We start from the raw sequence: 26,212 nt of genomic DNA, 5'->3' as shown, positions 1-26,212 counted from the left end.
ATTTTAACGTTGAAAGAACGACTTAGAACGTCGATATTGGTACATTGAATATTTATTTATTTTTAAACGTTGAATCAATGTTGATATCAGGTTGAAGTGCTGAACCACAAAATTAAACATCTGATCAATGTCGAAATCTGACCAAAACTAGAGTAGAAGCAAAACAACCTTATTTCAACGTTGAAATAATGTCGATATTGGTACGTTGAATGTTTATTTATTTTTAAACGTTCAATCAATGTTGATTTTAGGTTGAAATGCTGAACAACCAAAATTAAACGTCCGATCAACTACCATATTTCAACGTTGAAAAATGGTCGATATCGGTACGTTGCATGTTTAGCTATTTACCAGCATGGAACTAATGTTATCACACCAACATTGAATGAAATACATATATAAGTTTACGATTAATGACCAGAGAATGCAGTTCAATTTTCAAGGAGTGGAACAATCCTTTAGCTTATTTCTATTGCTCATGCACGCGAGCTGCCGTGGTCAAGGTTGCAAAGGCGTCGCGCGGTCTCCAGCGATCCCGGGTTCGAATCCTGCCACGAACGAAAAACAGGTTGGTTCTTCAACGTTGATTCAATCAGAGAATTAGACGTTGCAGCAATGTCGTAGTGTTAACATTGATTCAACGTTGCATTGTAACGTCAGTACAACGTTTCATGAGAGACATTGCTTCAATTTTCATTCTAAACCTATTTTCACCCCGATCTCAATGTCGACATGCGTAGTTGTTTCAACGTCGATTCAACCATAGAATTCAACGTTGCAGCAACGTCGTAGTAGCAACGTCGTAGTAGCAACATCGATTCAACGTTGCATTGTAAAGTCAGTACGATGTTGCATGAAAGATGTTGCTTCAATTTTCATTCTAAACCTCCTCTCACCCCGATATCAATGTCGTAATGCGTAGTTGATTCAACGTTGATTCAACCACCGAATGCCTGCTGGGGAGGCACTTGTCTTGTCCTAAACCTCTTCTGTCAGCAATTGGTGGCAATAAAGTGGCATCTCTACCAGTAGCCAGCCAGGCCAGTAGAACTTCAATCATACTAATTTGTAAATAGTGGTATTTCTAGCCTCTAGGTTTAATAGTTTTGTCATTTTGTTTTCATTGTATTGTATTGTTGATTTCTCATTCTTTGTGATATTTGTGTTGTCGGTTGCATTTTCTTTCTTGTTGAAGAAAAACTAGGGAGAAATGTTGATATCTGATTGGTTTGCTGGTGTTGCCAAGTGGTTGTGAACTTGTGATGTCACACTTGTTGGGTCGTGAGTGTGAGATGGCTTTGTGCTGCGCTCCTGCTCTGTTGGTTTAGCCCAGGAAGCATCTGCACCAGTGGCCTATGTGGCATGGGTTTGCTGTAACGTGATGCAAGTTGGCGCCGCACTTGGCGGCAATGCTATTGGGGACAGGAGTCAGGAGTGTAGCGTGAATCATGAATCATGATAGGTTGAGCATCATCCAAGCATGAGCTATTAACACATGTTGCAGCATTGTGGCTCAAACCATTGTATCATGTATGCGTAAGACTTAGACCTTTAAATTGATGCCATTTATTGGCACTTTGGCAGCTGAGGCAGGCCTGCATGGCGGGATAATTGTCTGCTTGAAATTAGCAAGAATGATTAGTTGATTGTGTAGTCAGCTTGAAAGCATCCCCATCAACCAATCACAGCTTGAAAGCATCCCCATCAACCAATAACAGCTTGAAAGCATCCCCATCAACCAATCACAGCTAGAAAGCAGATATCATTACAATTCCATTATCCAGCCACAGCTGGAAAGTTGAAAGGGGCTAAAATCACAATCCTATCAACCAATCACAGCAGGAATTCTGAAAAGGATAGGATATGTAAATAATGGACTGAAAGTGTAAAGTTCCTGGCCTTTCCAATTTTTCAGGTCCTGCTTTCCAATATGCTATGTGTACTGGTTAATTTATTATCCCTCTAGAATTCCACACTGCACAGACATGCCAATAACACATCACATGTACCAGATTTGAATCATTAAACTCAAAACAAAACCAAAAAAGTCAAAATATTTTATTTTTCACCAAGCCAGTCCCTTTAAGTTACTGAACAACTGAAAAAAAACCTACCGAATAACGACTGGATGAATCTACCAACTAATGACTGTCAACTGGCATGTAGATGCTCAATGACCACATGACCCTTGAGATAACATTACAATGACTCTTGTGCCACACTACAAAACCAGGATTTATAATAAGAAAATATCTTGTGTTTTTATAAATCATCCATGGTACTTCATTGTGCTGTTTCTACTAATCATAATGAACTTTACTGCAGGCACTCTTGCCAGCTACAGGAATAAATAATGGCAGATATCTTAGTAAAAAAGTTGACTGCTGATGACTTTGATGCAGAAAAATGTAAGTCAAGTTTTATTTTATTATAGTGTACATAACATGACCCCCAGTGATGTCATTACAAAAAACTTGACCAGTGATTGTCCATCTATAGTATCTGTGTAATGATATATAAATTCAAAGGATGCCTGAATCTAAAGTTTCCTGTAATATAGGTAGCTAATTAGCAAACTTGTGGCTAGTATTAAACTGGAATCAACCCAAAGCAGATATTCTAGCTTGATAGGTTATAGTATAATCTGCATTTATTTCAGATGTGCAGAGCCTTAGCCACAGCAGTGTGGGAGGTCTGGAACTGCAGCAACAACGTCAGCGCGTACTACAACTATCCAAAGAAACGAGTGCATTGCTAAAGAAGAATGTCTACAACAACTATATGCAATTCATTGAAACAGCCAAAGAAATTTCTCGTGAGTATTAAGGTTTAGCCAACAGATATTTTCCTGGTGGATTTTCATTTAGTTTCATTAACCACAAAGGTTAAGAAAAGCTAATTTCAAACATGAAATTTTACCAGTCCCCAAGCCTGGCTCATAGATGTGATCTGTCAGAGCATGCGGGATTTTCTGTATACCCGTGGAATTTATTTAATATCATTTAATTAGAAGTGAATTTTTACAATTTATTTCAAAGCTAAGATTACCATAAAAAAGGGTAGGTAACTTAGACCATTGACAGGGGGGGAACTTAGACTGTTTCGACATTTAAGAGAAAAGTAAACCATATACTCAGAAAGTTCTTGCCTTAGAAAAATTGTGTTGATGGCTCATAAAGTACCATGAGATAATCCACAAATGCAATAAAGAGATGTACAGGGTTATTCTAAATGATGGACCCAATTCAATAAATTTGTATATATATGAGTATAAATCCTAAATGAATAATTTATTCACCAATTAAAAGAGAAAAAATTCATTTTGTATATATACCATATACCTTTATGAATGTTCAATATGTCCCCCTTGTGCTGCACTGCTAACATCTAAAGGGTAGCCAAACTCGTCCCATACACAAGAAAGCACATCTTCTGTTACTGAGTGCACTGCAGTGTAAAACAGTTATTCAGATCAATCAGTTGCTGGTAGAGGCAGGATGTAAACAGAGTTGCTGGTAGAGGCGGGATATAAACAGCTTCCTCGACATAACCTCATAAGAAATAGCTACGTACATGAGGTGAGATCAGGTGATCTTGGTGGCCAGAAGCATAGAGCTAGATCTGCATTTCCTATGCGTCCTATCCAGTGCTTGAGAAATGACCAATTCATAAAGTTTCAGAGCAAATCAAAAAGTTACTGCCGCTCATTTCCTCATTCAAGTAGGTTAAAAAATTTGAATCTTTCTCTTTCCATTGGTGTAAAAAATTTCATTTTGAACTTATAGTACCTAAGTAAATACAAATTTATTAAATTGGGTCCATCATTTAATATAACCCTATATTTTATATACTTGCTATGTGAATATTTGTTTCACAAAAAGTGTGCATTAAAAATGATCTAAATCACCCTGTTTTGTGATATATTGATTTTATTCAGCAACAATACTTTGATTCAACATTCAGGTGATGCTTTCAAAAGTTGCTTGTTCTATTCTTCAGAATTGGAGAGCGAGATGTATCAGCTGTCACATCTCATCACAGACCAGAAGTCAATATTGTCCATGATGCTTGAAGTAACCATCTCAGGTGGGTGTTGTTGATCCTCCATGCAACCATCAAACAAAATTGCTTCATACAAGTTTCATTTTATTCTTGTGCATTGTAGAACGCTTTGTGTTTAGTTATCATTTTACAAGCTTGACATTTTGGAGGCAATATATTTAGTTGTATAATTTAGTATTTGAAATGGAGGTAGGTATATAATTTTTCTTTTGAATAATTCAAATAATCTATGAAATTAATATGAGTCATTCAAAGTAGGACTTAAAATCTTTGAATCTATATCACGGAATATAGGAGGGAGAAAGAAACAGGGTGAATGAGATGGGGGATGTACCGGTACCATCAAACAGTAGGTATAATAATTAAGGGATGGTTTGAATGTTTTTTGTTAATAACTTCTTTCCATGAAATATTTCATAAACAAATTTGGGCTCATTTTAAAGGCCTTTGCAAGGGCTATCATATGGCATCTCTGAAAAAATTCCATATGCTACCGTATTCGTAAGATGTCAGACGCAAAATAAAGCATGACGAATTACCCCTGGAAATGTGGTAATCCAGGACACTTGAAATAAAACTTAATTTTAAAACGTTTGAAGCATGCAGAGTGTACTCGTCCATTACTAACAGTAATCTGAAGTCCTCCTCTTCCTTTGTAGATGAGGTAGATGTAGAATAAATGACATATTCTGTGATTTTTACTTGTTTTTCCTTTATTGATATGATATTACCATTTCCATACATTACTGTACCTATTATTGATGTGATATTACTGTATCCATGGACATGCCATTGAGCATTGACAACGACCTTGTCCCTTGCAGCTCCATATCTGCAGCCATGTAGCATTTCTTCTGTATCTGCAAGCTTACAGGACTGCAAGTAATTTCGTACCATTTTTATTGGATCAAGTGAATCCACTACAACAAAAAAATATAACTCGGTACTCACTGCAGTGAGTGACAGAGCTCATTCTCTTCACTGACAGACAGACAGACGGACTGACAGACAAACATTGCGAGCAGAATAGTGCATTTTTTCCATAAATGAGGAAATGTGCTAAAAAGATCGTATTCTATTCTATAACAGAAAGGAATATTCTTGTGACAACTATCATATTTTTTGGAGAAATTATTCATAGTTTAGGTTAATTACTTTTCATTCTACTTTGCCCGGTGCACAATCTTATGTATGACATTCTATGAACAATTTGGTGATGCATTAATTTTTCGTTAAGTGAATTTTTTTCCTGAGCGAGGTAAATGTAATCAAAATTCCTAATGCTAATTAATTTTTGGTTAACTGAAGCCTTTGCTAACCAAGGTTCTACTGTAAATGCGTTTTTAGGGATGTCCCTTATTGCCCCGTCGTGCGGAAGTGGCCGCCAGTGGCCGGCATTTTCTTGGAATAAGTTACGCAAATTTCGTCAATCACGTTTTCAAGCCCACACCTGTGTGCTACTTTTATGTAATTAAAATTTTTTAATACGGCGAAAATTTTTTTGCTACAAGCCTTAGCAGGGGTACTACTTTAGCTGCTGCAACATTTCTACGAAAATGTCGGAGAGCTGTCCCGATTTACCCCGCCCGTCTCTTATTACCGCGTTTGGCGGTACATCGTACGGGTTGAAGATGAGGCCTCGATGGCCATACAGCTTTCTGCAGATTGCCAGTCACGCGTAAGGCCCCCCCTCATAGAATGCATTAAGAATATTATGGCTGACTGAAATATTTTGGCAATTTCGCGACTTCCGGGGTGGTCTGGCTTCAGTATATGCGGCTAAGGTGAATGGATTTGAGTATGCTGATAGCTTCGTCTCATGGAAGCAGGCAACAGAAATTTCATAGATGTTAAAAGAAGGCGGAGAGTTATACTGCGCTGGACTGGGACTGAATACCATTGTAGTTGAAGTAGAGGACACGGAGGGAAGATGTAGTGCAACAAGAACAGGACAAAGAGACCACATAGGGGCTAAGAGAGCTTGACTGCAAGCGAGGCAAAATGCAGTGGGCGGTAGGTCTGAACTTCTCTAGTGGTTTCAAGCGAGTACAAACCTATCAAGTTTACGGGCCTTGGCTTGAATGAAGCCCCCTGGCAGAAGGACTAAGAGAAGTAATAAATGCTAGAAGGATTAGGCAAAGCTGACCCTTTGAGGAGGTGCCAAGGTTCCTCAGCCTGCGGTCAAAAGCGGACATGTCCTCCAGTGCTTAGAGTGCTGGTTCAGGGCCTCTGCCGTTGAGCCCAACTCGCGACGGCCGCCAAAATTCGAAATTCCTGCCAGCAGCGCAGGCCACGGGATCTCTTTACGGCGACGACGTGGGTCAGATCGGAGACTAACCATGAGCAAAAATCCAAGTGGCCGGAGTATCTAAATATACCGAGTTGAACTTCCGCAGTTGGATGATCAATTTGAATTTGAGTTCAAATTAAACCATTTTTTTTTGTCCAGGGGACAAGGGTCCTGGCAGCGGGCTGAGTGGTGTGCAGGAAGCTGTACAGGAATTCGAGGATCCACAGGAGGCTAGACTTCGACAACAAAGGGAGAACAGGAAGAAGCTATCTGCTCTCCTCGAGAACATTGAAGGATGCTCGGTGGGTGATTTTGATCTACTTCTGACATGATTACTACTGTTAAGATTTATTATCTAACTTCATCATTGTTGATACGCTTATCGTTGGTCTCGTGTTAGAAGGCTAAATCGACGCTCATCCGCTCGATCGTAATTATTATTTCCTTATCATTGCCTCTGTGCTGACCACGTGTTTAAATCGTGTTGACGGTGTTACTACCCTCGGATAATCTGAGTTTTTGCGAATGTGTTTTCATTTTGTTTTGTTCGATTAATGAAGTCAAAACTATTTGAAAATTCAGTTTTTTTCATTTATATCAGTTTTTTTTTTGTTTTCCAAACTGATAAATCGTGTCGTTTGGCCCCATATACGATATTGAATTTATGGAAGTGAATGTCTCATTTCTTAAATTAGTTATGGAGAGACATGTTAATAAATAAGAAGGTTCAAATTGATCAAAACGTTCGTTGAAATGTTAGAAGGTTGAGTGTTGTTGCAGCACGTGCTGGAGGAGCCAGAGCGCTGGCTGGTCTATGAAGGAGACCTGGTGGAGCTGTCTCAGGACGACTACTCGGGACAGCAACGCGTGCGCGCTTGTCTTCTCAACGACTCCTTCATGCTGGCCACGTGGCTTGCTGACAGGTCTTGTCCTTGTGTCCTTGCCGGCCTTGACAACGGAATAATTGCTGGCCAAACGATTTTTTATTCCTTACTTGACCGTCTCTGTTTGCTGGTCTAGAACCAGAAGGGTTAGAGAAACATTTTAATTCCAGCAGCTTCACTCACTTATTTTGCTCTCCTACATTTTTGTAGTGATTTACAAATTGTATAGTATTATCTAATTTCGAAACGTTTCTTCTAAAACGAATCTTTTAAACTTCATTGTTAATCGTAGTTATATTTTCTTGACATGCTAATTCAATACATTTTTCCAAAGGCAGTATTATCGCTTTCTTTATGCTTATATAATAATGATCGGTGCTAAATATATCTAGTAAATATATATATAGGATATCTCAGCGTACGACTCATGATCGATAATAGAATATTCATAATTAAAATATTGTTATCAATTACTGGTTGACTCAGACGTGGGCCGGTGCGCTACCGCTTTGAGACGCTGCACCTGCTTGACGCTCTCGTGCCGGTAAACGTGAAGGACCGCGGCCAGGCGACCAACGCCTTCAAGCTCCTCATATTCCCTGACGCGCGGGCGTTCCAGGCGCCGTCCCCCAAAATAAAGAGCGAATGGCTGGAACATCTCGAGAGGACCAAGAAGGATCGAGTGGCTGCTCAACAAAAGCAACCAACGGCTGAACACCGAGCTCCTGTTGCCAACCCTGATTCAGAGAACCCCTTCCTCAAGCAGCAAGACTCCGTGGGGTCGCGGGACAGTCAAGACGACGACGAAACTAACCCCTTCTCGTGGTGGAGCTCCAGTTCAGCGCCGCCTCAGTCTCAGGTGAGGTATACTGTTCATCATTCTTTTATTTCCTTAACTGTGATACGGTACTCTTAACGAGAAATATTTTTTGGTGTTTATCAAGCATTGGTATGGAAATGAATTATATCCGAGATATATTTTCATGTGTTAATGATGAGTAATGAAGAGCAGATAAATTTTTAGCCTCAAGTTAGATGTTGAATTCATTTTTTCCTGCCCACGTTGTGCGATCTCACGAGAATCAAGAAACAATTGTCAGTTACGTTCTATTTGTGTGTGTCTTCAGGTCCCACAAACGCCTGAGTGGATGCAGGAGCTTCCTGAGGACTTAGACCAAGCAATTGCCCAAAGAAATTTCGAAGACGCGCTCACACTCATCCAGCGAGCCCGAGAATACTTCACCCAGGCCCCAAAGACTCTCGTCAACGCTGAGATGAAACGCGGCGTCGAGACCCGCGTCAAAACGCTCGTATCTGTGGTACGAGCCGAGCTCGCCGCATCAGGGGAGAGAAGTCTTAATGCCGGCCCCAAGGCTGCTAGACGGGCTGTTAACATCCTCCTGCAATTAAATAAACAGCAAATGGCATGCGAGTTGTTCCTCAAGTACAGAACGGCGATACTGAAGTCAGCCTTGCAACGTTTGCGGCTTGAAGGCGATACCGAGGTCTACATAAGACACTTATGTGCGGTATACTTCCGCAACCTTAACGATACCCTCAACGAGTTCAACAAAGTGTTTGCTTCCTGTAAGAGTTGTTTGCCAGCACTCGTTGTTTGGGCAGGAGATTCCATGAATAGTTTTGCGAGCAAGTTTTGCCAACACGTCTTCAGCACGCAGTCTTCACTCACCACCGTGTCGGAATGCGTCAGTCTAGCAGATCATTACTGCAAGCAGGCGAGTCCGTGTCTTCATCCTTGGCTTAATTCATGTTTAGGAACTTTACGGATATGAGACACCAATTCGCTCATATTTCTTGACAGCTTTTCCAATATTATACGAAAGTAATACCTATATGAAAGATTGGATTAAATTGCGAGTCTAGAATATTTTATTCCTACTTGATTTCTGTCCTGATTGAGTTTTGTTACTTCCTTCGTAACAGTTTATCTTCCATTGTAATAACCTGCTCTATTTGTCTGTGAAGGCGAGCAAGACAGGCCTAGACCTCCGGTTCGCCTTGCATGCGTCCATGTCCCGCGACCTGGAACGCCGTGTAGCGTCTGCACGCGACCAGATGCTCGACGCCATCAAACTACGCGCGCAGGACGAGAGCTGGCAACCCACCAAGTTTACTGACGAGCGCCAACTTCAAACCTTCATGGAGGAAATGAACGACATCGGAGTCGCCGGCCTCAACGAGTACCTCACGGGTATACGTCAGATTCCTATACTAGTATATGCAATTTCGGGCAGCGCATACTTATTGTCTTAAATATTATTAAAATTAAATAATATTAAATATCGCGATGGCATATTTTGTTGAAAACCTTTTTCGGAAAAGCATATTTAGGCTGATAAGTTGTATCCACATTATCTTGTTCAGTGGCTTGCTTCATCGAAAGATATAATTGCATTCAATCACCTTGAAAATATTCTTTTCAGCGATTCCGAAGTTCTGCTTTCCTCATTTTTTTATACATTCTAGACAACTTATGTGCGCTGAATGCCTAAATATTTGTATTTAATTTTCTGCCTTATTATAAGTACCAGGTACGTGTGCAAGTGTTCATTCTTGTGTTATATTTCATCATGTATGGACAGGCATCATCCTAAACAATATGGAACTGCTCGTTGCAGATGCGTTGGTGCTGGGGCTGACGAGCAGTGTGCTGGAGTTGGTGCGCGTGATGGTTGCTTTTGTTGAGGATGTGTTGCGGCTGCTGGTGGTGTGGCCTGACGCGCAGCAGCTGCTCGCTGACTCCCTCACTGCTGTACTCGAGGCTCAGCTACACCAATGCAAGGCGGCCGTACAACATCCCATGCTTAAAGATAAGGTCTCTTCTTGCTTGTGCGATGCTCAAAGATAAGGTCTCTTCTTGCTGGGCAGTGCTCAAAGATAAGGTCTCTTCTTGCTTGTGCAGTGCTCAAAGATAAGATATCTTCTTGCTTGTGCAGTGCTCAAAGATAAGATATCTTCTTGCTTGTGCTCATTTGAGAAATATTATGGAAAGAATGTAGAACAGTTATGGCTCCTAATGACTAGGTATTCAAAACGGCATTTACTGTGTCGTTTTAATTTCTATTTGTTGGCGTAATCCCGCAATTTAACTATATATATATATATTTTTTTTCATTTGATTAATAGATCATTAATACTTCATAGAAAGATTGAGTGGCTTTAATAAATTAATTTCTCACGAATTTCCGTTGATATCACCGCTCGTGCAGCACCTTCCAAACGTCCGTTTGCTGTGCAGACAAGCATCGTGTGCCTGAACAGCCTGTTTGTTGTCGACGTGTTGCTGCCGCTGACGGAGCAGCGCTACACGGAGGTCACGGGCTTCGCTCATCCAACGTTACGCACGCTAGCGCGCTACAGGCAACTCTTTGCCACCAGCGCCGACTCCCATACCTCAGGCTTTGTGTAAGCCAAGTTTCGACGGTCTTGTCGTCTGATACGGAGTGGTAACTTCCAAATTTTATGTTTCCACCGCTCGTCCGAATAATACGAGATTTATTACATGTCTATTTTTTTTTGCTAGCAAGCTTGTCATTTTTCGACAATGATGCCAAAGATCATCAGATGATGGATTATTGTTATGAATATTTAGTTTTAACACTCATTGAACTGTTAATATCCTTTAGAAAATCAGGGGTTATATGTTGTTTTTTGGCATGATATTTGTTTTCATTTGAAGAACCGCAGCGAATGCCCATATCCATTGGCTAAACGGCATATAAAAGAATTTAAGAATTAAATCAAAATCTTATGATGGGCTTCGATATGTATTCAATCCGTCGCAATAATCCAAGGGCATCATTTAGCTCAAACGACAGAACCTCTGTCGTATTCTGTTCCGCATGTAGTTTTACTCGGGCATGAATTTCTCACGATGCCCAGGTTTACTAACAAATTAGTTGAAGCAACTGAAATGGTAAAATGGTCGTCCACTTGCAGCAACCATTATCGACTCAGTAGTTCAACGCGTGAAAAGGTCTATTGCCATTGCCTGATATTACTCTCATTCAAGGTTTAATATTGACATCCCAGGATAGGTATTTATTATAAGTCATATAAAAATAAGCAATATATTGGCGTAAATACAAAGGAAGATTATCTTCGACCAGTGTGATCCCTCTCTGAGTACAGAGTTCATGGTGAAGCTCTCGTGCCAATATTATACTGGCCAAAGATAAACCAGGACATAAAAGTAGAGACGGCTTGGCCACACATGGAAACGTTCGTAAGAATTAGCTACAATTTACTCAATATCACCATAACTTTGGGCGAATAACAAGTAAATAACAGACTACCAATCTCTCAAAGTTGTACTTTACATTCAGAGTCATGTTTTACATCGCTAATCAGGTTGACTCTTATACAAAAAGATCCGTCAATTGCATCGCGAGGTTACAATAGAGCAGCAGTAATTAAATTTAAAGTAAAAATGGACGTGAACGGGCTTTTGCCGTTCTGTATTAATTTCACGCTTTGTATTTATTTGTGTGTAGATATTGATACCAAATTATAATCTATTGATAATCTGTAATCTTTAGACAAATTTATTATTTACATGGTTACTCTATTGGATAAATGTTTCCCAATCCTAACGTAAATAAACTTTATCTTTCAACTTTCGTATCACATTCGAAAGTGTCTTCACGATATTCCTTAGTCCTGAAAACTAATAACATTTGCTACGCTTTATTCAGTTTGTAAGTAAAAAAACGTAACAAGACGGAAGTATAAGATGACGCAAGATTAGTCTACCCACAAACTAGTATTACTGGTTCTTAATCATAATACCATCAACTCTGAACTACACAACACAATACCTCCCATACCCAATTAGATTCGTAGCCAGATTATATTGCACTTTGCAGGTACCGCTTACATAATAATAGTTGGAAGCGAAATAACCCTGGAGTGTTTTTTTTTTTTTTCAAGATGAGCACCAAAATAGATAACCGGGCACCCAAATAGATAGTAGACCAGGCCGGACTTGACGCTGAATTTGAGTTACATCGCTACCTAGATAATGCCGATAATTATTTCTAACGCCGAGCATGTTGGAAGCAATTTGTATTATTTTTTTCGTAGAAGATTTGATGACTTTTTGCTGTAATTAAAATTTGAAACCTATTCCTAATCTTATTTAATCAGTTTATTTAGAAGTTCATTACTTTCAATCTGAGTCTGGAATAACATCTAATGTTCGAATAACACTTTAAAATCCGTTACTAAACGTAAGGTGGAGTAGCGTAAAGAATGCCCCCAGATATGCCCTTACACATCCGGCCCCCGGCCCCCGTACCCTCTATGTCTGCTAAAGAGACTAAGCACTCCAGCAATGACCGTACACGTCCTGCCAGTATGCGACGTACTGCACTAATGACTGGCAGAGCCGGCCTGTGAAGGGCACCGTACTGCCCACAGAATTAAGGAAAGTTTCTAGTCTGCGACGCGTGATTTGTTGATAAGCAGGAGAGCGTAGCAGGTATAGCAGCACGTTGCGATAGCGGCGCAGCACTTCAGCCCGTTGCTGCGGAGTCAGAAGAGCGCTTCTCCGGTGCAGCTCCAAACTGAAGTGGGAAAAACACGCATCGGTATTCATGATAATTAGAGATGTGTATGGTTTGAACGATTAATTTCAACAGAGTTTTTTCAATGTGACGGAGTTGTTTCAGACAAGAAATGTACGAACCTCGAGATGTCCATGCTCAAAGCCACAAGGTAAGGCTTCCACGACCGCCGCCCGAAGAAGTACGAGCAGCTAAGATGGCTCAAGGGCCTCAGGACGTACAGCATCTGACAAAAAATTTATGCTTCTTGTGAAGTTGTGATTAACGTTTTTCTAGACACTTCTAATCTTGGGTGATTTTGCAAGTCACCCAATAAATAAAGCAAATCAAAGCACATTGATTCAGTTTAATTATTGTCTAATACAATAACTTGAGACAAAATAATAGGCTGAATTCTTTGGACGAAGAGATAACAGAAGAGAAAATATCGGGCCTATTCACGCTAGGTTCGAAATGATGGGACCGATATCAACGCATGGGACCGAATGGTCCGGTTGGTCCCGATATCAAATGATGGGACCGAATAAATATTAGGGGCACATAACGCCACAGCAGGCAAGACCAATAACAAGTTTGTTTAAGGCCGTTCGAGACGCACGAGTTCGTAACACCTCTCCGAGACTCTAGGCTCACCTCGGCCGCAAGCTGGCGTTTGGAGCGCGGCGAGCTCGTGGCGTGGCGGAGTTGGGGCGTGGAGCGCTGGGTGACGACATACGTGCGGAGATGTGGAGGAGGTAACGAGTGCACGGCACGCAGCACCTGCCCGCTGTGGGGCAGCTTAGTTTCGTCTGCAACAAGAGGTTACTTTAGCTTGCATTGCAATGAGGATAGATTTCCGTAATGCGTTCAAGACTAGACAACAGAATACTTATTAATACAGTTTTCAGGTCGCAATACTTTCAAGACGAGGCAAGATAATCATTATAAATACAGTTTCAGGCAGGTAAAGTTTCAGTCTAGTTGAAGACGCACCTTAGATTTATATAGCTGACAGAATGACACTTTATTTCTCGGTTTCACAACAGTGAATAGAGTATCACGGTTAAGTATATAATGCAGCACAATTGCAGTATCGGCAACATAATTGATGCGCCGTACGTCATAGAGTATTCTTCACCTGTAAAATTTATTCGTGCATCTGTGTGAATTCGAATAGTAGCATAATTTTGGTAGAAGGCGGAATTGCAGAAGATAAATCACCGGACTAGCTTGCCTAAGACTCTACGATTAGTCGTGACTAACGCCATTGGAATAATAAATTTGTTCAGGACGCATGCACCGGTACCAATAAAGGATATGTTTGAGCGTCGATTGAGGACAAAAAATTGCTTGAACAAAACATATGCTATTTTTACTTGGCTTGCGGTGCTGGTCGAGGAAGGTGGCAGCGGAGGTGCCCTGGCCGTCCCCCGCGACGCCCGCGCTGTTGTTATTGGAGAGCAGCTTGAGGCAGCACGCGCGGTCAATGGGCGACTCTGATGTGCACGGCAGCACAGTCAGCTTGTTGCGGAACATCAATATAAATCTCCATATCAACCTGCACGAAAAAAAAATTAATATTATTAACTGTGAGTTAAGGTATATTGCAACATCTTTGTGCACCGTCTTAATAATGTTCATGATTAAATTTAGCTGTTATATAGCATTTGAATATAGCATTCGAATCAAATACAACGCTTTAGAATGCTTCAAAGCTTAGCTGCATAGCATAGCAATAAAAAGTTATCAAAATACCCACTTGATGAGTTGAACGGTGGCAACGACCGCCCACCTCCCGAACTCCCCCCACAGCTGCTGCGCCCCCACCTCGACCACCACCTCAACGCCCTCCAGCACACACAGCAGGAACTGAACGATGTCATCATACACAGGATAAAAAAATGCTTCGGCGTCAAATTAACAGAAGGTAGCAGTAGAACTCACGAGTTCACTTACTTTAGCAGGTAAGCTCGAGCGTTTTATGATTATGAGCGCTTGAAAATGAATGCTGTCACATTCGAAACATCGTTAATAAATTTATATTGCTTCCTTTAACCTGCATTTTGATTAAGCAACGTAATGTGAAGAATATTGTTGGACACTGAAAATTTAAATCAATGAATTCTCCGACCATTGACCACCCGTGTTTAAACAAGCTTATCTATTTATGTACGCATTTGGCTATCATGAAACGTTAAAAACTAGTAATTGGGAAGGTAAGAAATTCTAAAGATACAATGAACGAACCTGTATTTTCTTTTCTTGTTGTAGAGAAAATTTAGGAAGTTGGCAGTGCAGGAGCATGTCGTTGAACAGCTCAAAAAGACGAGATCCTGACGAGAGGAGTTCACACAGCAAGCTCGAGTGCTGGAACCGCCCTAAAAAACACGAGGATTAAATTCAATATTTTGGCGCAGCACTTTAAGCCTGGTCGCACCTCTAAGTGCAAGTTGGATCAGGAAAAGAACTGTCTTCGAGCGGCATGAAAACTTTATGGTTTGAGTCGACGCAAGAAAAATTAACCCATCTTTGAGGCTTTCAATAATTTCACTGCTCCAATACAATCGTATGGTTCTAAACGTTTGTCATTTATAAGTCTCTACGAAACTCGCGTTTGACAGCACAAGCTACATCACACTTGTGGCGTATACCTATTTTACAACCCATTCAATAGTAAAGTAATATGAAAAATTCCCTCAATGATGAGTTGAACATTGATAGTAAATTCTCTAACTTATAAGCATTTTCTCCCACCCCCGTAATTTTCTGCTGACAAGCCAAGAAATTAACTGTATAATGCACCTATGTTTTCGTCCGACTTGACATCTGTGATCACGCTAACTACTGGTATATCCGGCTCACATGGGTCAGCTCCCAACAAATGAAAATTTAGTAGTAATTAATTTACGAAGTAATAATAGTTACAGTAAGCACAAACCCAACTTGACTCTTAGCTTGTTGTTATCCGACGTCGGACGATTTTCTTATAAAATCAAAGGAACATTCAAGTAACGCCAAAGTCGATATCAATTTCTATTTTTTCATGATGTTTGCAGATGTCTTAGCTATATGTACATATTAAAATTTGCAATAACATTAAATATAAAAAGTAACATTATAATTCATAGCTTATCCGCACTGTGCCGAAATTAAAGTTCGTCTCAGATGTGTATTTATAGTGCAATTTTAGGCAGCGATAACGCATCATCCTCACATCCTATCCAATCATCCTATTAGTGAAATAAATCATTTATAACTGAGAACGTTGAAGACGTTTTGTTGCGTACAACCTACCCATATTCCTCTATCCCATGAACCTACAACCCATGCACCCCCTAACCTATGTACCCATAACACATGCCCCGTACATTGTATTAAATTTTCTGCCCCGTAACCCATATCATGCCATGCAATATGCAGGCTTCGGTGCTGCATGAGATCGCTTGCTTCGTGCCGTGAAAATCTGACATTTCAAATGTGTCGGTCGCAGTCAGACAGAATAGTTCAGATTCCTGCCTGTATTAACTCGAGCACGGGAGGCAGTGAACGCCCGTCACTTGACGTAGCAGACGTCAGACAACGACTATGAAGTTATTCCGTGTCGGTCGCAGTCAGACAGAATAGTTCAGATTCCTGCCTGTATTAACTCGAGCACGGGAGGCAGTGAACGCCCGTCACTTGACGTAGCAGACGTCGGACAACGACTATGAAGTTATTCCGCCAATTCGCTTATTGCAGCCACAACCACGTGAACTTTTCTGCCAGGCTCAGAGATGTTATGAAGACGCCCAGATGTGACGACTACGCCCAGATGTGATGACTAACACAGATTCATTTGAACCAGTAACAATATAATAATATCAATAACAATATCTGTTTATTTACTTGAACTTAAGCGTACTGCTTCCACCCTCAATCGGAAAAATACGAAAACATTAATTACTGTGTGCGAAAAAAATTCAAGTACTTATTGGATCAGATTGTAGAACCAATTGGTAGAATTAATAATACAAAATTCTTGAAACTATTAAATTGTAATACCAAAATCACGTTTTAAATCTAAAATTCATGGATTCGCACGGTTCTTACTAGATGATAAGATACGTGCAATCGTAAACACTTTAAGGTGAATTTAACGCCATTTGAATGAAATTAAATTCATTTTCAGACTTTCTGAATAACAGTGGACCAGAGATACAAAGATTGTATGGACGGTGAGCGGGCGATGCGGTAGCGGCATGCTGCACCCGCGCCTGTCGGAGCCTCATTACCGCGAATAAGGCAATATCAAAGAAAGGAAAAGGCAAAGAAGGCCATTCACATGACATTTTAACGCAGCCTAATTTTTTCACTCAGAAAATTTCCTGTGAACATTTTAACCGGCAAAACATTGATATATTGGCAAACAACAAAAGAGGTACCATCATTCGTATGCAGTATAAAAACGCAGATGAGAGCAGCAATAAATCGTATCAGTACTTGAAAATTTTAGCCAGTGAAATTGCATTGAAAATTCTTAATGCAAAGCTATGTCAGACAAAGTTTAAATAAAGTACCTAAATAAAAAATGGAGCACAATGGAATAATTTTAAATGCGAATGACAAGTATCGGTCAAAATAATGAGGTGCTGTCACTGCTATTTGAATTGAATAAATAATGCTGAGCAAATACAGAAATCATAAAAATTCATGAAGAGAATAATTGCATACTGCGATAAAAGGGATACTCACCAGCCAGAAGATAAGAGCCCCATCTGACGACAGCTTCCATGTCTGACAAGTTTTGAGGGTGTGATACAATCCATTTCTTATATTGTTCAAACAGAGCTTGCAGCTTGGCAAGTCCGCCAACTGGTTCTGAACACACACTCATTATTACATCTGATTTAGACTAAACACCTGGAATATTGGTACTTTCTCATTAATAATTTCCCATACTATGGCAGACATGTTAGTAATTCACATCTCAGGCTCACTATATAGTAACGTGCAGTTGAATTTTCTATGCATAAAGAGGTAAACTGAAGCAGCAAACAGGCCAAATCTCTTTACTGTCAGTTGCCACTATACTCCTTCCTTTTTTTACAAGATATTTTGTTTAGCACATGAATTAGCTCAATATTGTGTAAGTAACTTATAGACTAGCTCAAACCCATAAATTGTCTTCCCAGGGCAAACGACACTAGGCTTGGTTATAATGTGATGCAAGAAAAGTCATTCTTTGAATCAGTGATTGATCAAAGTCAACATTGGTAGCTTTAAGAAATTTCTTCCAATGAAATTTATCGTTTGATTTAGTACTTGAATATGCTATGTTAAATGAAGTAAAAAATTGCTGCTAGAATTGGCACACATGCGATGCCTTCAGAGGAGAAAGTGTATGTCAGGAATAGTAAGTACCTAGTGTAGTTGTAGAGGTGATTTGAAAAAACTCCTCATTGAACTTCATTCTTAATATTTTCTCATCTGCAGTAAGCAAAATGAACACTAAAATAACTTGCATCACACTTTTTCCTCTCTGTAGGTTCTTCTCAAACCAAATTGGAAGCCTGCTGGTCTAATAATAAACTCAGTGAATGAGAGGCCATTTGAATAGAATCAAAATGTTGTATGAGAAATGTTGACAACAACTGATAGCAATGAAGCAGACTACAAATAACTCACAAAAATATAACTCAGTACTCACTGCAGTGGGTGACAGAGAGCGCATTTTCTCGTCGACGAAAACGTGAAGTCACGGACGGACAGACAGACGGACGGACGGACAGACGGATGGACAGACGGACATGGCGAGCACAATGGTGCATTTTTTCATAAATGAGAAAATTAGCTAAAAAGCAATGTATTGTAAAAACTAAACAACTATCAGCAAAGATTGCCAAAACCGAAACCATAATTACAACACTAAGTATTTGATATGGACATGAGGACTACTTCAGATGATATGAACACCTCTGAACTAATGGCATTCTAAAAATGGCAGTTCATATATTTAAAATTAATCCAGGTAACTTGACCAGTTCCAAAATGCCAGCCAAGTCCCAATTGTGCTCTTTTGTTAAAATTGAAATAGAAAGAAATTCATCTTGCAGGAATCTGATGATCCTGCCCAAACTGCGCAATCTAAGTATTTTCAGTTGGTACTCTTGTGCACTGGGTGGCTGAATAGAATTTAGAATTGAGTGGACCAATTAAGTCTCCTTTTTAGCGCGTTTTCTCATTTATGGAAAAAAGCGCTATTTTGGTCGCCATGTCCGTCTGTCTGTGACTTCACGTTTTCGTTGATAAGAAAATGCGCTCTCTGTCACTCACTGCAGTGAGTACTGAGTTATATTTTTTTTAGTTTCTTGCTGCCTTGTTTTGTCTCTTTTGGGGGGATTGGAGTTATTACAAATCACCGGGTGTTGTTGAATTAGCTAGCTTACTTATCTCTAAACAAACAAAAAATCAGATCAGTACTCACTGCAGTGAGTGACAGAGTGCATTTTTTTATGAAACAAAACGTGAAAATCAATGAAAACATAAAGTCACGGACGGACGGCCATGACAAGCACAATAGCGCCTTTTTCCCATAAAATGAGAAAATGAGCCAAAAAGCAATGAGGGTAACCTCTTGACCCCCGCGCGCGTCCCTGTCCCATACGTATGGGCCACTCGCTGGAGTATCCAAATATTCACTCATTCTCCAAGAACTAGTACCGTCCTGACTGCTCCTTCTAACAATGTTTTCCGCCACCCTATTGCTGCCCTGTCTTCCCCTTGATGGTGGGGCCTGTGAGTGTGCGAGTGGGTCATGGCATCCAGCAGGAGCCCTCATTTGTGGGGCACTGGGGGGTAATTCCTAGCTGCCTCCTCTTTTGTAGGCTTCCTCCATTTGTTTCCATGATTTTAGGTAAAAAACAAACAGTTGTCATTTGTGCAATCCTCTAGTTTCACAACACTCCAGCACAGCTTAGGGTGATAGAACGTGCAGTCCCTTACTTTTTTGCACCCTCGTGGATGCCCCTTACTCCCATGCTTGCATTTCTTTTGCAGGTACCGGTACTTCCAGCAAACACCTTTCCTTGCTGGTGGCCTGCTAGAGGGTACTTTGGCAACTTGGGTGGTTGGTAGGGAAGGTAGCATTGGAAGGGATGATGGCAAACCATCTTTCAAGTTTCTATCCTTGGGGGTTTGGGCAGTGACCGAGGCGTAGGTGGTTTGAGCCTAGATCAGATGGAGGAAAGGTGGCAGGATCAGATGTTGGGGCACTGAAAGGGTTGAAGGCAAGAGTAAGGCTGGCAGTATAGGTAGGGTTAAAGTGAGTGAAAGGGTGGAGGAGGGGGTAAGGGGTGAGGCAAGGGTACAGTGTGTAGCTGCTTTACCAGCTCCTCAATTGAGAGGGTAGTTATGATATGGTAACAAAGGGATGTGCCTCTGCTGCTGCACGGTCAGCTGCCTCATTGCCCTTGATACCCTTGTGTCCAGGAATGAATTGCAAGATAAGTTCCTGGAAGGAAAGTAAAGCCATTAGTTTAGTTTGGATTTCAAATAAGAGGTGTAGGTAGCTGTCAGGACTTCTGTTACTGATTAGAAGTATGGATAATTGAGAGTCTGTGAAAATAACTAGTTTTTCTGCAGGTTAGAGATTTGTTTGGGACCAGTTGAGAGCTTCATGGATTGCAAACAACTCTAACACCTCCACTTCAGGATGCATTTTCCAGTTTAATAAGGAATGTGCAGAGCTGCTGATGTTGAAGGGGCTTCTCGAGTAGTATGCAACCCATCTGTGAAAGCAGGATGTGTCCAGATTATTTTGATTGTACAAGATCTGCATAAATTTGTTGAGCAGCCTGGGAGAGGTGGTGGGACACTTTAGAAACAGGAAAGTTGAATTGTATGTGTCTCTGAATGTTGAACCATGGGGGTATTGTGGAAATCAAAGGTGATGTGAGTAATCGAGGAACATTGATCAGTAAGGAAGAAAAAATACTTAGTGTTGGATAGAAATGAAGGCAAGTTAGATGATCTGTGGCTAGGAGCTTGTGGAGGATTATTGTGAAGTAGTTCTTCAACAATGGGGCTAATGGATAGTTGAATAATGCAGTAATAGTACTTGCTTGCCACTTCATGCTTGTATATGGTAAGAAGAGAAATGTTGGCTTCCATTTCCATTGACGATACTGGCAAGGTACCTACTGCAGCCCAGGGCTTTCAGAGGCAGTTATTTTGTATAATGTTCAGTTTGGCTAAAGTAGAGTGGGCTGCAGAAGCAAAGAAGGCGGCATCATAATTCAGCTGACTTTGGATGAGAACCCTGTATAGTATTAACAAGAGTGATTGGTTTGCTCCCCAGTGAAAGTCAAGATTTATTTATGAACTCAGTGGATACAATGGAAGATTGCCTCTCATATCAGGAGTGGATGACGACACTGGGGTTGATAGCATCCAGCAGATATTGGGTTTGCCTGCCAGCTGAAGCTTATTGCACCCACATTATCCCTACTGATAGTGATGCAGAGCAGGAGGCACATGCCAGTAATAAAACTAAGAATAAAACTCCCAAGGTCATTATTTCTAATCAGAAAGGAACTAAATACTCCTGTAATGATATTTACAAGGCAACCAAAAAGAGAACTATGTGGTTGGGAAATCTACAAGGAAGAAAAAGCCAGTGAGTTGGAGGAAGTTATTGTCTCTTCCAGTGATGGTTCAATAAGAACCTCCACCTCTTCTGATATCTCCTCTGCTTATTCTGGTAATGATGAGTCATCTGAGGATATGGATCTGTGGACATCCTCTAGATCTCACCACAATGCCAAGAAAATTGATCGGCATGAAGTTGTGGTACCTCCAGTATTTGCCATGGATGGAAGGGTGTCTCTCGAGGAATACTTGCCAACTTATGAGCAATACTTTGATAAGAAATTCAGAGGCACCACACATGCCAAATGCCAATAGCTGTCATCATTTTTGCAGGGTGATCTTCTCAATGTATATGAGATAAGAGGATGCAGAAGACTAAGCTATGAAGAGATGAAAGAACACCTTTTAAATTTCTATAAAAAACAACGCATTGGTGGGCCACGTTTCTGTAAGTAACAGTTCAAAGATTGTCTGAGAGTTATGACATCTATGGCATGCATCTCATCAGCCTTGCTGAGCTGGCAAAATCCAAGAAAGAGTGTGCTTCCCAGTTGCAATAACACTTCCTTGCTTCACTCCCAGCCTTAATCTCATCAAAAATTGCTGATGTTGAACGCACAAGCAAGATTTCATCATCCGGCAGGGCAAAACACCTTAATTTCAACAAAGTCATCCAGATGGCAACAGACTTACAGCATTCACTGCCTTAGACCAAAACTATCATGTGGAGTGACCAAGCTGTGGGACAAGTGCCTCACTCCAGCCCAGCCAAAGCTCAGCCAGGAGCAATTGGTACCAAGGAATATAAGCCATCATGACCCACTCATTCAAAGGATTCTCATCCTGAATCTGGCCTTGAAAGCCAATGTCCAGCCGATAAGGCAAAACAACCTCATGCTTTTAAGGCATCTGCCTCTCCAGGAAGAATTTATGCAACTATTGCCACAAACCAAACCATTTCCAAAAGGATTGCTGAAGGAAGAAAGGTGCATGCCTTGTATGTGGCAAACAACACAAGATTGAGTCTTGCCCCAAATATGACCCTAATTTCAAGTCTAGATCACAGTCCCGAGAACGTCATCAGTTAAACTGACGAATCTGACTGGAGAAGAGGGACCTGTGAGAAAAAGACTCAATTTTACTACCCCTGCCAGAAAACCTGTCACATTGTCCAATATAACTGCTGCTAAACCTGGTCCTCCTGCTTTAGAGCATGCTGCAGATCCCATGGTTGCAAGTGCCAAGCCAGCACCCTCATCAAACTGCAATGATGACCATTGAGCTGGATTTCCACCTTTAAAGGAACATTGCAATGCAGCAAATTCTTCACATTTAGAGTGCTTAGACAATGAACAGAATAATGTCCCCAGAAAAGTGATGGAAAAGCTAGATTTAAAAGCTTATGGCATTCCAGGAAAATTGGTGAATTTTGTACTTGCAAAGTGCGACCTCTTAGAAGTCAATGTGCTAATTTATGGTTAAAATGTGCCAGCAGTGACTGATTCAGGAGCTGTCAGTTCCTAAATGACAGTGGAATTAGCCTGAAAGCTTGGCCTACAAGTAACAGAAAATTGCAGAACCTTACAGGTTGTTGGTGGTCAATCATTTGAAACTATTGATAGTGTGAGTAGTGTGATATGTATACACATGTAACCGGAAACACTGCCGCTAAGTCGAAATAGTTACGGGTAGCATGCCGACTTGACGGTGACTTGCATATTGGTTTTAACACAAGGACTAAAGAGTCGCTCTTTGGTCCGGCTCTAAATTCACTTGCGTTCAGTTTAGTTGGTAGATTTCAAGCTGGGACTCTTTATCAGTTGCTCGTTGTATGGAAATAAAATTTACAGCAGCCATTTAAATTTTCTTTTTCTGTGAGCTTCTGCTTGACTTATGCTGTCTCTTGTGAGTAGATTGTGATTCTTCTTTTTCAGGGACAGATGCAGTCTTGTAAGACTTCAATTTGTGGTTAACATCTTTTTTGTTGCAATTATCTATGGGCAAGTCTGAACAGCTGGGCTGGGTGGGGGTGCAAGATTCTATCAAAGATTCTTCATTAGTTGTAACTGGTACTGCAGCACTGGTGTTCCCGGAGTGAAGCTCTTCCAGTAAGGCTTCAGCAACACTGCTACCAAAGTGCTTCCTTGTGGCCCTGATGGTCAGTAGTTCCTTTTCTTTCTTGTTTTCTTTTGAGGTCTGCGAGAATGATTTCTATCAAGAACTTACAAATGGATATGCTGAGTTTTTGGATCTCAATTTTGATAAGGTTGGTTAGAGTCTCCATAGAATCTCCCAATGATGGTTGTTCAGGGGTCAGGTAGGTGGGACTATGAGTCAGGTTGTGTCTCCTTGAAGGCTGAGCGACTTGGCAACATAGGTATTCTCTTCTGTTGATGTGGCTTGCACAGTAGGCATGCTGCTGTGGTAGGTGCCTGGGGATCTGTGCACATCTGCTCAAGTTGTAGCTACCTGGAAGAAAGATTCTTTCGGTGTACTTGGGATTCGCGGCAAGTTTTTTACTGCCTGGCTGATTTGGTTCACATTGGTGTTATTTTTTGAAAGAGGATTTCTGAACGTCAAGTCAGTTTGCCTCCTGGCATTTTAGGCTCATTTCAAAGCTCTTTGCAAGGGCTATCACATGGCTTCTCCAAAAAAATTCCATATGCTATTCGTAAGGTGTCAGAAGCAAAAAAAGTGTCCTGAGTAGCCCCATCGAACGGGGCTACTCGGGACACTTGGAATAAAACTTCATTTTAAAACATTTGAAGCATGCAGAGTGTACTCATCCAGTACTAACAGTACTCTAAAGTCCTCTTTCATTGTAGATGATGTAGAGGTAGAATAAATGACATTTTCTGTGATTTTTTCTTGTTTTTCGTTTACTGATAAGATATTACCATATACATTAATCACCGTATTACTGATGCGATATTACTGTATTATTGATGCGATATTACCGTATCCATGAACATGCCATTGAGCATTTACAACAACCTTGTCCACTGCAAGCTTCATATCAGCAGCCTTATAGCATTTTTTCTGTATCTGTAGGCTTACAGGATGGCTTGTAATTTCACACCATTTTAATTGGGTTGAGTGAATTTACTATAAAATAAAACAAATAAAAAAACTTTAAAAAAACACGTTTTCATAAATGGACAAAAAAGAAAAACATCAACTCTTACATAACATTACATAACATTCTACATAACTTTAACATTATGCAAGAGATAATGTTTTTCTTTTTTGTCCGTTAAAAAAACATGGGTTTTAAAAGTTTTTTATTTGTTTTATTTCACTATTTTTACTTTTGTAAAAACCAGAAAAACGTGGTTTTAAAAAATATTTTCATATATATTTATTTTCTACTTTTTAGTTAGCAATTTTAGCAATTCAAATCAATTTCCAGGTTTGGCAAGTGTGGATGTTCAAGAAAAAACTCAATTCCAAACTGTGAATTTTCAGTGTTTTTTTTTTCATTTTTTTACTTTTTCTTAAATCTTTTTTTAAATTATTATTTCTGATGATCAAATCTTGAATTGTTAGGCAGCATAAGCATGCATGCCAAATTTCGACTTACTAGGATGTTTAGAAGTGCATCAAATTAAGGTTTGAATTTTTTATGACAGACAGACACGGAACAAAACTAAGAAAAATGTGGTAAAAAAAGATTGTGAAAAACATACCTGAAACAGAAAGTAATGTTTTAGTGACAACCATCATATGTTTTGGAGAAATAAATCATAGTTTAGGTCAATTACTTTTCATTCTATGATGCCTGGTGCACAATTCTATATATGACATTCTATGCACAATTTTGTGATGACCGATGATGCACTAATTTTTCGATAAGTGAAATTTTTTGCTGAGCGAGGTAAGTGCAATCAATATTCTTTGTTTTTAATCAATTTTTTTCTTAACTGAAGCCTTTGCTAACTGAGGATCAACTGTAAATGCGTTTTTGGGGGTGTCCCGAATAGCCCCGGGGGGGTGTCCCGAGTAGCCCCGACGTGCAGAAATGGCCGCCATTTTTTTGGGGATTGAGGTATGTAAATTCCACAAATAAAGTTTTCATGCTGACACTTGTCTGCCACTTTTTTCTAAGCACAATTTTTTAAAATGGCAAATATTTTTTTCACTACAGACCTTAGCAGAAGTAACTTTTGAAAATATTGTTTTTCACCATTTTTTTCAGGAATTTTTTTAAAGCTAGTAAATGTAGGTAGTATTTTTGAACGTCCTTTACACTACATAGATAGGAAAAATGTTGACGTTTACGCCACTATATTTAGATTTGCAATATTCCAATTAGTTTTGCTACTAAAACAGTTTTACGCTGTGTCGGAGGACTGTCCCCAGTTACCCTGCCCATCCCAAGTAGCCCCGGTTGACGGTATCTTGTGATGGTGTTTCCGGAACAATATTCTCATCATCACTGCTAGGGCTTGGCATGTCAGACTCAGAGTCTGACATTATGCATATGGTTTTTTCCAATCTCAAGCAACAGCTTGGAATAGTAATGCAGAAAATTTACCTGCACTACAAAGAAAAAGAGCTTAGGAACACCAGACAAGCATGCCTTAAAATACTCAGTATTTTAAGGCGTGTATTATTATTATCAGCATATAATATTTTGTTTCAATTGTAAGGAACTGAAGCAAAGGATTCAGTCCTTAAGCAGAAAAATTTAAAATACATTGATACCAATTCATGAAGAAAACATTTTCTGGAAATAAAAAACTTAAAAAAATAAAATCCCTTAAATTTAATGACATATTCAAGTCAGG

At 40.1% G+C, this 26,212-nt stretch overlaps 2 protein-coding genes across 3 annotated transcripts; one reads left to right on the top strand and one right to left on the bottom strand.

The window, feature by feature from the left end:
- Positions 1–2,313: 2,313 nt before the first annotated feature.
- LOC108677855 (exocyst complex component 8) lies at positions 2,314–12,182 on the top strand. Of its 2 annotated transcripts, none has more exons than XM_018166153.2 (10): positions 2,314–2,408; positions 2,660–2,815; positions 4,000–4,086; positions 6,512–6,654; positions 7,133–7,275; positions 7,723–8,095; positions 8,364–8,972; positions 9,223–9,448; positions 9,876–10,072; positions 10,496–12,182. In XM_018166153.2, the coding sequence occupies exons 1-10, from the start codon at positions 2,354–2,356 to the stop codon at positions 10,664–10,666; spliced, it is 2,160 nt and encodes a 719-aa protein (XP_018021642.1). In that variant the 5' UTR covers positions 2,314–2,353; the 3' UTR covers positions 10,667–12,182. The 2 variants fall into 2 exon arrangements, with proteins under 2 accessions (XP_018021642.1, XP_018021643.1); XM_018166154.2 differs by having other exon boundaries at positions 9,876–10,106; positions 10,496–10,563.
- On the bottom strand, positions 11,284–24,759 carry LOC108677856 (peroxisomal membrane protein PEX16). The gene is made up of 8 exons (XM_018166155.2): positions 24,746–24,759; positions 17,532–17,699; positions 15,048–15,178; positions 14,560–14,669; positions 14,177–14,358; positions 13,455–13,609; positions 12,944–13,047; positions 11,284–12,821 (listed from the first exon to the last, which is right to left on the bottom strand). Exons 2-8 carry the CDS (start codon positions 17,671–17,673, stop codon positions 12,575–12,577), a joined length of 1,071 nt encoding a protein of 356 aa, XP_018021644.1. The 5' UTR covers positions 17,674–17,699; positions 24,746–24,759; the 3' UTR covers positions 11,284–12,574.
- Between the last annotated feature and the right edge of the window lie 1,453 nt (positions 24,760–26,212).

This window comes from Hyalella azteca, unplaced genomic scaffold (assembly GCF_000764305.2).
Source record: "Hyalella azteca isolate HAZT.00-mixed unplaced genomic scaffold, Hazt_2.0.2 contig4008, whole genome shotgun sequence".
Taxonomy (NCBI): Eukaryota; Metazoa; Arthropoda; class Malacostraca; order Amphipoda; family Hyalellidae; genus Hyalella; species Hyalella azteca.
The sequence above is the reverse complement of the archived record's forward strand: the minus strand, read 5'-3'. Positions and strand labels throughout refer to the sequence as shown.

Bases quoted from the DNA above. Each gene is read 5' to 3' on its own strand.
- LOC108677855 (XM_018166153.2), top strand. From the start codon at position 2,354: ATGGCAGATATCTTAGTAAAAAAGTTGACTGCTGATGACTTTGATGCA. The intron at 4,087-6,511 runs GTGGGTGTTGTT...TTTTTTGTCCAG, and splicing joins GCTTGAAGTAACCATCTCAG to GGGACAAGGGTCCTGGCAGC. The intron at 7,276-7,722 runs GTCTTGTCCTTG...TGGTTGACTCAG, and splicing joins GCCACGTGGCTTGCTGACAG to ACGTGGGCCGGTGCGCTACC.
- LOC108677856 (XM_018166155.2), bottom strand. From the start codon at position 17,673: ATGAGTGTGTGTTCAGAACCAGTTGGCGGACTTGCCAAGCTGCAAGCT. The intron at 15,179-17,531 runs GTGAGTATCCCT...CGTGTTTTTTAG, and splicing joins GGGCTCTTATCTTCTGGCTG to GGCGGTTCCAGCACTCGAGC. The intron at 13,048-13,454 runs GTGAGCCTAGAG...ATTTTTTGTCAG, and splicing joins AACGCCAGCTTGCGGCCGAG to ATGCTGTACGTCCTGAGGCC.